Source organism: Coptis chinensis, chromosome 7 (genome assembly GCF_015680905.1).
Source record: "Coptis chinensis isolate HL-2020 chromosome 7, ASM1568090v1, whole genome shotgun sequence".
NCBI lineage: Eukaryota > Viridiplantae > Streptophyta > Magnoliopsida > Ranunculales > Ranunculaceae > Coptis > Coptis chinensis.
This window is the reverse complement of record NC_141462.1, coordinates 78,087,992-78,099,174: the sequence shown is the minus strand read 5'-3', so window position 1 is coordinate 78,099,174 and position 11,183 is coordinate 78,087,992. Positions and strand designations below refer to the sequence as shown.

Below are 11,183 nucleotides of genomic sequence, written 5' to 3'. Positions count from 1 at the left end.
TTATGTTGAAATGTTGAATAAGTTGTTTACCCAAAGAAAAAAAAAACCATCTCAAAGGCACTATATGAATAACTTGGTTTTTTTTTTTGGGTAATATAGATAACTCAAATATAATGAAAAAAACAACAAAGGATAGAAAAGTGATGTAAACCTATTAATTGAATGTTATATGATACACAACATTCAATTTGAAAGGATACGAACATAAGATCAATGAATATGAACATGAACTTAGGGAATGAGACCGAGCGTCCACAACGAATTGAAGCATCTAATTGCTTGTTAGCAATACTTGTAGAATGATCCCAAACCGATATTAATCAAAAGACCGTATGTTAACATACTTCATGCCATAGTACAAAATATCAGGATATGGCAAATATCGATTCCTGATTTATGGATGTGTATCATGGATATATCCCCTTCTTTGGAGATATTTGACATTGTTTCATATGCAAATATCGTTGATATATCCAAAATATCGACAAATATATATTATTTTATGGATATTTCTTGATATATCATGATATATAATTTATATTTATTTGAAATATAATGGTAAATATTAAATAAAATTGTTACATATACAAAATATCGCCAAATATCCATAAATATCGCAATATATCTCAAAATATCGATAATATTACTGATTTTTGTAGTTGTAAATATCTCTAAGCATGTCGCGATATTTACTTATCTTTTGCTAAAATCTCAATATATATCGCGATATTTTGTACTATGCTTCATACACTATGTTGATGTATATTCATACCCCAAATATGTACGAACAATGATTGTTCATACTCCAATATGTGTTCTTATTGATTATACATTATGTTAAGATATGAACTTATGAACAATGATTATTCATACTCCAATATGTGTTCTTACTGATTATACATTATGTTAAGATATGAACTTATATTAAGGTATGAACTTATACATTATGAATAGTGATTGCTTATAACTAATGTTAAGGTATAAACAATAATTGTTTATACTCATATTGAGGTATGAATGAGTATGAACAATGAGTATTCATATAAACAATGATTGTTCATAGCTCAGGTTGAGGTATGAACCCCAAATAGGTATGAACAATCATTATAGATATGAATAATCATTGTTCTTACTCATAGCTCATGTTGATGTATAGCTCATTGTTCGTACTCATAGCTCATTGTTTGTGAGTGATTATAAAAAAAATCATATCTTCTAGAGTTGTTTTGAAACGAACTTGTGCCCTGCGGCTAATTTATTGTATATTTATATATATATTATAGCTCTACCCTTTTCAATTGAGGAAGCGTTTCTAGACTGTCCACGTGTCATGGCTAATTAAGAAAAAATAGGAGATAAAATAGGAAACAAATATTTATCTTTATCTTTAGATATATATTATAGCTATACCCTCATAGAGACTCCAGTTTTTCCTAAACTCTATTACTAAATATAAAAAAGTATGATATAAATAAGGAAACAATCCCATCTAGACTTTCACTGACTCTTCAACTTTTCCTAAACACTATAGCTAATTACGAAATAAACAATCTCATATAGAGTTTCACAGAATCTCCAACTTTTCTTAAACAATATTACTAATATAATTACGAAAAAAAATAGGAGACAAAAAACTAAATTGCTAAAAACAATAATTTTCACCGAAAACCTAAAACCCTTTCGATTTGATGCGTCATCCACTGTGTGATTTAGACATTTATTCAGTTAAGGATTCAAAAAATCACAATTACGGCCACAATAATTACGACATATTTCAATTCCTTAGATATATATTATAGTTATACCCTCACCAATCTATTTTTTGGAACACTTGCAGGGACTCCAGTTTTTTCTAAACTCTATTACTATTTATAAAAAAAAGTATGATATAAATAAGAAAACAATTCCATCTAAAGTTTCAGAAAGTCTCTAACTTTTCCTAAACACTATAACTAATTACGAAAAAAAAAAATCATCTAGAGTTTCACAGAGTTTCCAACTTTTCTTAAACAATATAGCTAATTACGAAAAAAAAAATGAGACAAAAAACTAAATTACTAAAAGCAATAGTTTCCACCGAAAACGATTTTCCTAAAACCCTTTCGATTTGATGCGTCATCCACAATGGGATTTAAACAATTATTCATAGTTAAGGATTCCAAAAATCACAATTATGGCCACAATAATTACGATATATTCCAATTAAATTTATAAATTTATAAATTTTCAACACTGTATATATATCACAATTCTTGCCACAATATGTGTGTGTGTGTGTGTGTGTGTGTGTGTGTGTGTGTGTGTGTGTGTGAAATAATGAGATTCAGTTAAAGTGGACGTTGGGCTTAAATAAATTATATACCAAACCAAAACAAATTACATGTGTAAAATTAAATTATACAAAAAATAACATCACAAAATATATAATAGAAAATGAAAAAAAAAAACGGCAAAGCAATAATGACAAATATTTAAAAACATATATAATACTGAATAAAACTAACGTCAAAGAACAATTAATGGGGAACCGAAAACTGGATGCATTTGCATCCATCAAACTAACCTCAAATAATATTTAGCAGAAAATCGAAAACTGGATGCAAATGCAAACATTAAACTAATCTTAAAAATTAATTAATAGAAAATCAGAATATGGATACAACTGGATTAAACTAACCTCAAGGATAATTAACGGAAAATCAAAACTTGGATGCAAATACATCAAACTAATATCAAAAAATAATTGTCGAGATAATCTTTGCAGATTCCACATAGTGAATCATACATAATTTAAAGAATAATTAACGGGGAATTGGGAACTGAATAATATTTGATAATCCAACATAGTAAATCAAACATAATTTATTTTTTATGTCATGTTTGCAAGGACACTGCAGATGGATCAGTAGAAGTTGGTATTACACACCACATTGAATAATTAAAAGAAAATCGAAAATTGGATTCAAATACATAACTAAGCTTAAAGAGTAATTAACGGAAAATCGAAAACTTTATGCAAATGCAATAAACTAAACTCAAAAAGTAATTAACTAGAAATCGGAAACTGGATACAATTGCATTAAACTAACGTCAGAGAATAACTAACGGAAAATTAGAAATTGGATGCAAATCCTTGAAAAATATTTAATGGGAAATCGTAAACGGTATGGAAATACATCAAACAAACCTCAAATAATAATTAATGGGAAACCCGAACCGGATGCAAATGCATTGAACTAAACTCAAAAAATAATTAATGTAAAAATAAAAAACGGATGCAACTGCATTGAACTAACCTCATAGAATAATTGGTGGGAAATCAGAAACTAAATGCAAATATGCATTGAAATAACCTCAAAGAATAGTTAACGGGAAATCAGAAACCAGATGTAATTGCATCGAACTAACCTCAAAACATAAATAATAAATTAGATGCAAACGCATTGAGCTAACCTCAAGAAATAATTAACGAGAAATTGGAAACTGGATGCAAATTCATTGAACTAACCTCAATCAATAATTAACTGGAAATCGGGACCTAGATGCAAATGCAATCTTATCAAATAATAAACGAGAAATTGGAAACTGGATGCAATTGCATTGAACTGACCTCAAAGAACAAATAACATGAAATTGAAAATTGGATGCAAATGTATTGAACTAACCGCAAATAATAATTAACGAGAAATCGGAAATTGGATGCAACTGCATTGAAATAACCTCAAAAAATAAATAACGGGAATCGAAAATTGGATGCAACTGCATTCAACTAACCTCAAAATATAAATAACGAAAAATCATAAACTGGATGCAGATGTATTGAACTAATCTCAAAAAGTAATTAACGGGAGATTGGAACTTGGATGCAAATGCATTGAACTAATCTCAAAGACTAATTAACAAAACATCAAAAACTGGATGCAATTATACTGAATTAACCTTAATGAATAACTAACGGAAAATTATAAAGTGGATGCAATTGCACTAAACTAACCTCAAATAATAATTAACGGGAAATCGGAAACTTGATGCAAGTAACCATTTGAACTAACCTCAAAAATATTTAATGAGAAATTAGAAACTGAATGCAATGTACTACATTGAACTAACCTCAAAGAATAATTAATGAAAAATCAGACACTTGATGCAAATGCATTGAACTAATAACCCTAAAACATGTTCGTATTATATGTAGGGGGAATAAATGTCACGACAAATATAGCTTTGCATTTTAAGTAGTGTTTATCATAATTTTTTTATTATGATTAAAAATGTCATGCTATTCAAGTAGCTTCAATATTATTTTCGTCACATTGGACATTCTCACAAAACTTCAATCAAACTTATATTATTAAACCTAACAACAAAAAGAAATCGATGAGTTTTATCAAGGTTTGATACTTCATTTTTATAGAGAGTGCTGCAAGAAATTTGAATGACTGTTTAATATAATTTTCATATCTCATAGCTATGCATAGTTGCTAATATTTTTTACAATAATTTAATATAACGGCACCCGTTCGTAGGACGGGTTTGAAAGCTAGTTTAGAATATATTGCGTTGGCTTGACCTGATTTAACTAAAGTAATTTCATTATGTATCTGATAAAAAAAATAAAAATCATTGTGTAATAAAGTTAACTGTTGTTTGGTAATACTCAAGGTCTACAGGTTTTGTTTGCTTGTTTAAAAAAAAAAAAAAAAAAAAAAAAAACAGTAATGCTACACCGACCCACTTATTTGACCTACTATTTGAACTTACTGATGTGTCAAAAGTCCTAATCATTGATTTACATAGAGATATGTGTTTGTGTGTATTGCAATGCAAACCAACTTCATACAAATAGTGAGCTCAATAGTAGATCTAAAAAGTAGGTCCATGTAGCAGTACTCAAATTTAAGTCCACAAAAAAGCCCAAAAGATTAAAAAAAACCCGAAAGAGAAAATCCCGCGAATCCATATTGAAAACGTTGACGAGTTAAACGTGACTCAATGTAAACAGACGCTTAGCTGAAAAGAAACTGCTGAGGTTATTTTGGAGGTTTTTCGGAACTCCCAACCCCCACGTTCAAGGTTCAAACCCCCCACGTCTCTAGTCGTTTCTTCATTTGTTTCGCGACTTAAAGGTATGCACGTATCCATTTCCCGTTGCTTAGAAGTTTTTAGCTTTTCATGTTGCAACGTTTTTTGTTCCTACAATCCAGAAATGTTTGATTTGCTACAAAATCACTTTATGGATACAGAATTTTATTTTTAATCGGTGATGTCCTCTTTACCGGTAAGCTATCCTATATACATTTCTGGACTGTAGGCCAAATTGCTTGTTCAAGAAGGGTTAATGGACTTGTGATTTCTTTTTATTTCCCATTTCGTTTGTTGTATTACCAAGTTCAAGTATGTTAACATTTTAATTTTTTTCTCATCATGCATCTCTCTCTTAACAGTCCAGATATACACCCATTTCCCGTTGCTTAGAAGTTTTTAGTTTGTAATGTTATTTTTCTTTTTGTTCCTTGGTTTTGTTACTTAGTTTCATTATGTCTCCCAGGTAGTAATTATTGTTTTTGTTCAGATAATACCCGTACCTTCTTCTTGAGAAGTAATAGAAGTTTTATTGTTTTCTAAATTTTGCTATGTTAGTTCTCATATATTCAGATATCTTGCACCGCCTCGCTTATGAAGTCAAAATGAACGTTTAAATAATGTTAAGGGTCAATTGTTATGCTTTCGACTAGAGTTATCAATATGTCGTTGAAGCCTCAAATATTAATGATTATTTATTTAGTTTTGATTTTCGTGTTCCAATGGAAAAACTACATAAGGAGGTGGTTGGCGTGAAGCTAGATTTAAGTGCAATGAAATCGTGATTCTTGATGAGAGTTTTAAAGGTTTAGAGTCCCATGCCAACCAAATTGAGGATAGAGTTAAGTTGGAAATATCGACAAAGAAATGGGAGAATGATCCCGAGATGACGCGTTTGAAGCGGCTTTAGTGGAACTAGAGAATACTCCTCGCCAATTATTAGATATAAAGATGCTTTTACCTATCACTCCCCGAAATGATGAAGGAGACAATGAAAGCAAAACGGAAGGTAAATTCATGCTATGCTAAGGATTTTATGATTAAGTAGAAACTATATTAATAAAAAGAAAAATAGTTGCATAGTGAGATGTTGTTATATCCTTGAAACGGTGTGTGCTAGAGATTCTTTAGACAATACCCCCATTGTAACAACGAAAAAGGTGCATTCACATAATACACATTTTACTTGTTACAAGTACGAAGATAATCATTTGTTATTGTTTTAGGTTGAGTTTGGTAAGGATATGGGTGATTGCTCCTTCTATCGCTATCTGGATTACTTCCCAGACATTCTACAACCTTTAATTTTGGATATTGAAGATCCAAAGGGTGACGGCAACTGTGGATTTAGGGCCTTGGCCATGGCATTGGGGTATGGCGAGGATGCCTGGGTCCAAGTACGAGTTAATCTGATTTCAGAGTTGCACGCAAGTAAGGAAGAGTACATACGGATGTTCGGTCATGAAAACGTGACTCGTTGTGAGGGAAGTCTATTACACTTTAAGGGTGATGCTCCTGAAGAGAAATGGATGTTGCTACCGAACATGGGTATCTTGCGGCGTCAAAGTATAAGCGTTAGCGATTGTGTATTTCTCAATGGCGGGTTGTCACACTTTTTCTCGCCGTTAAAGTCGGCATTCAATGAGAATGACTATAAAGTCATTGGTATTGGGCGTGTTCCAAACCACTTTTTAAAGTTGAATTTGGAAGCAAATTGTCCAATGCCAAAGATCGCGTCGTTTTGGGAAAAACATCATCGTGAAATCGCAAATGAGTGGAAATCATATTTCATGTCTCGCTTTGATGCATTTCCACTTGTCTCTTGCAGAGATGATCATTTGGGCGACCATGTGATTCTGAGTGATTCAGACTGACTTGGTAGGAGGCTCCTACATTGTGCGATATTTAAAATTTTCTTTTTTCATTCTACTTTTTGCGCATCCAACTTTATGACTTCTTTACACTTATTTTGAACTAATATGGTTTTTGTGTAAACCTGCAGGAAGACATTTCATATATTATTTAGGCGCCATCTCGTAGTAAGGATGGTTCGTCATCCCAGCGACGTGACAAACATTCTCTTATTGATATTTTCAGTTAGTATTAAGAAAATGTTTTTCGTTATTGAGTAGAAGTGTATGCTTTTGTTTTCTGGATTAGACTATTGACAGACATTCTCTTGTTGATGTTGTCAGTTAGTGCAACAACATTGAATTTTCTATCTGGTTGTTATTGTGATGTACTTAAGTTAAAATTTTATTATTTCTTATGCCTAAGTTGATATCCTATCAAGTTCTAAATTGATGGTGGTCAAATAATGGTATTTGATACAAGAGAAGGATCTGGTAAGGACGTACGGTACTAGTGCTCCAAGTTTGTCATAACTGTGTTTTACATTGGGTGCAGATAAGTTTCTTTCTTTATTCATTTTTGTGTTTCCATTGCTATTCTGCGGCAAGTGTTTTCCTTTTCACAGCTGTCCTGTTTGTTTTCTTGCTGACTATTATCTGAAGTTTGGTTTTGATTAACGTACAGAGTTGCAATAATTATATTTATTCTAATAAGAGTGCCTTGTCGTTTCATTCTAATTCCAGAAAGCTTGCAGATCCCGTTTCTGCAGTTGATAATGATGATGTCCTTGACATATCTTGTGATGGTGGGCAGTGCTCTATGGCATCTGACAATCCAGCTTACGCATGCTCAATATCTTTACCTGTGAGTTTCCAATCTTTATATCACCCTGTATTTATCAAGGCTTGATGCATGTTCTCTCTCGCAGGCCTATATATGGTTTAAACAGCAGCAGAAGTAGTAGTAGTGGTAGAGAATAATAAGAAGAAGAAGGTTAAGGTGGCTGAACAAGATCCACCAGAAGAACAAGCTGGTCCAAGTAGACGTAAGCGTGTTAAGGCTCCTACTACTCCCGACGAATTCTTCCAAGAGAAACGTAACATGGTATAATAATTTTCTTCAATATTCAATTTTATTGACTGTAATTAGGGTTTTTAGTGTTTCTCTTGGAAATGTGAGACGTTTCAGATTCACAAATACCCACATTTTTATATTGAAATTCATCTAATCAAAGCCTCAGTTTTCATTTTGCAGGAAGATTTATGGAGAGCTGTTTTCCCCGTTGGAACTGAGGTTCGCTTTTGTTTTCAAATTAAATTTTTTCGTCTGTTTATTTATTATTACAGCGAAAAACTTGTTATTATGTAATTTTAATGCAGTGGGATCAATTTGATATGGTCTATAGGTTCAATTGGAACTTTTCAAATTTAGAAGTGAGTATGAAAATTCCTTATATATTTTTTTGTTGGATTACTTTCTATTATTTATTTTGCCTTAATAACTTAACGCTAATAAAAACATATTTTGTTTAGGATGCCTTTGAAGAGAATGGAGTGCTTCATGGCAACAAAGTTTATCTTTTCAGTTGTATTGAGCGTAAGTTTTCATATGTCTTTCCGGATCTACTTAGGTTATGTCTCAACTTATCTATATGCATTTTTAATATGCACATCGATATCTATCTATCGTAAATACCTTCATTATTATATCATACTAATGGTCTCCCGTTTCTGTTTTTCAGCTCAATTGGTACCTGTGAACGGTGAAAATAAAGTAATATGCATCCCTGTGGTGGTGGCAGTAAGTTCCCTTTGCAAACATTCTTTTTATGGACATCATTGAGTTAACTCCTCGTTTTGAAACTGTGTGAATGTTTTATAGGACAATTGCTGTTTTATGGTTTTCTTTTTGTTGCTTATAATAGACTTTCGAAATTGTGATGGGACTGGTATTACTTGGGGTCAAATTTGGATAAGATCATTATGAATTACTAGTGAAACGCTTATAATTTCTAATACAAACGGGTAAACTTATAATAATAAAGATCGCTTTTAAAATAGTATTATGTGTTTCTTTTTGGCATTAAAGAACAACTCAAATGATTTTTGATAATGAATGATAATGAATATGGAAATAAATTGTTGAATGGGGAAATAAATCAGGCAACTTGATATCTGCTTACGAATAAACTTATAAGTCCGGAGATGATTTAATCGTTATTATGTAGCTTGTAAGTATTAGCATACTCATAAATGCATTTATAAGACCTAAAATGAAAAAAGAGGGAGGTGGCATTTACTGATTAAGTATTGGCCTTTTTACTTATAAAGACTGGAATATATTTTGTCTTCAAAATTCCAATGTCTGTTTTCTTGTTTGTTTTGACGTTAGATCTCTATAGCTTAAGCAAGCTGAAGTAGAAGCTTGCAAAATGACTTATCTGCTTGGAACTGTAGACATTTAAGAGCATTAATCGCAGACCTTCCTATTGCACAATAACTCTTGTGAGCACAAGAAGCTTGTGTGCTGCTCTGCTGGACAGTCATATAGACAATAACCGTAGCTGATAACTGTTATCTTTTAACATACACAGGTTTTACATGTTCCACTCATTCAATAAATATGTAGTAGTGACGTAGTGTAGGATCACATAAAAAAGTGTTACAGCTAATATACGTTTTGTATCTCATGCAATGCTTCATTTACCTCTATTTGACAGATTGTGTCTCCTTTCCCGCCTTCCGATAAGATCGGTATTAATTCGGTTCAAAGGGAGGCCGAGGAAATACTTCCCATGAAGAAAATGAAAATGGACTGGGTTCCATACATCCCACTAGCATATAGGTATTCTCTCCTAACTATTTGTTGTTTTATTAGACCTTAATTATCATTTCTTGAAATTGCTATTCTATCTCTTAGCTGTTTCTGAATTGATGCGAGTTTACAATACCTTATTCTATTGTAGGTACCATGAGCACATTGTATGGGCTGATAAAACATTAAACCTGAAACTTCTCAGGAAGGGCATTCTAACTTGAATATATGCTCCCATGGTACGTTCAGTTACAACATACGTGTGTCTTTCAAGGAAACATGCACATGGTTTTCTATCACTGCTTTCCTAAGAGATAAAGACTGTTGCCTTGACTCCAATTATTTGGAAATCACTATAGTTTCAGTCTGTTTCTTAGACTTAATCTTGAAGTCGTGTATTGTTTACTTATGCTTACCACTAGGGTATGTTATTTACTTACAGAAAGTCTCATGGGATCAATTGTCAAGTTTTGCCTGCACTCTGTGATGCTTTTATACTGATAAGCATGTGCAGATATGTACCTTATTAATGTTTAATTAGCGTAAAATGCATCACTTAATATTTTCTTCTTCAGGCCATTGTTCAAGGATTAAGGGAGTCAGGCATGTTCAGTTCTGTTATCGTGTCTGCACAAATGACTCTAGCGAAGAAGTTCTTATCCTCTGTTGAGAGCAGCAATTCTGGTAGAACGGATGAGTCTAATGTTTTATCCATGAGAAAGTTTGGCAGGAGTGAAGATTCTCAGGCAACTGCAAGGAAGGTCCTTGAGATTGCTGACGCGTCTCATGTAATAGCAGTTCCACCATTGTCTCCACCCGGCATGGATGAGCTCCAAGTGGAAGTATCGTGAACCACGTGTTGTTGCTTATTCGTCCAAGCACCAAGCACCAAGCACCACGTACCATTGCTTCTTTTTCATGTTTGGACGGTGGTTCTATATATCCTACGGAATTCTTTGATGTTGGGTCTCATCGGTCTTTCCCGATCATTACCCAAGCACTGGTGTACATTAAGGTTTAGAGTTACTTGTTAAGAGTGAGAAAAGGAGATACCATTGTCATTTTTTTTTTATTGGGCATGACTGCCCAATTGAGGTTTAGAATCTTGGCCTATTTGATGTTCATGTATAGAAATTCGAAAGCAAAAATAGTGATTGTATTCTTGAATGTTGAGTTCAACAAGTAAATCAAGTATATTGATTCAGAAGAATATATCGTAGTCTGATTTCTGTCCTTAAGAGTTGCTTTTTCTTCCATGAGGACGACACAATTTCAGAATTTTCAGTCCATTTCGGTTACATTAAACAGGCCAAAATCGCTAAAAGTAGGTGCTAAAGTGCTGATTTGGCACAAAACTTGACGAGTCTCGCCTTTTCGCGGAAAAATCCCATCCAGTAGGAAGATAGATAGACATTTCTCCTTAACAAATTTGTGGA

At 32.7% G+C, this 11,183-nt stretch overlaps 2 protein-coding genes across 2 annotated transcripts; both read left to right on the top strand.

Annotated features, from left to right (window-relative positions):
• The first annotated feature begins 5,806 nt into the window (after window positions 1-5,806).
• Window positions 5,807-7,363, top strand: LOC147489071 (uncharacterized). The gene is made up of 3 exons (XM_086570623.1): window positions 5,807-6,091; window positions 6,309-6,960; window positions 7,085-7,363. Exons 1-2 carry the CDS (start codon window positions 6,059-6,061, stop codon window positions 6,954-6,956), a joined length of 681 nt encoding a protein of 226 aa, XP_086426749.1. The 5' UTR covers window positions 5,807-6,058; the 3' UTR covers window positions 6,957-6,960; window positions 7,085-7,363.
• LOC147489070 (protein HEAT INTOLERANT 4-like) lies at window positions 7,098-10,959 on the top strand. Its single transcript, XM_086570624.1, has 9 exons — window positions 7,098-7,797; window positions 7,862-8,037; window positions 8,188-8,226; window positions 8,313-8,366; window positions 8,466-8,529; window positions 8,675-8,733; window positions 9,653-9,777; window positions 9,899-9,986; window positions 10,323-10,959. Exons 2-8 carry the CDS (start codon window positions 8,035-8,037, stop codon window positions 9,969-9,971), a joined length of 417 nt encoding a protein of 138 aa, XP_086426750.1. The 5' UTR covers window positions 7,098-7,797; window positions 7,862-8,034; the 3' UTR covers window positions 9,972-9,986; window positions 10,323-10,959.
• The last annotated feature ends 224 nt before the right edge of the window (window positions 10,960-11,183 follow it).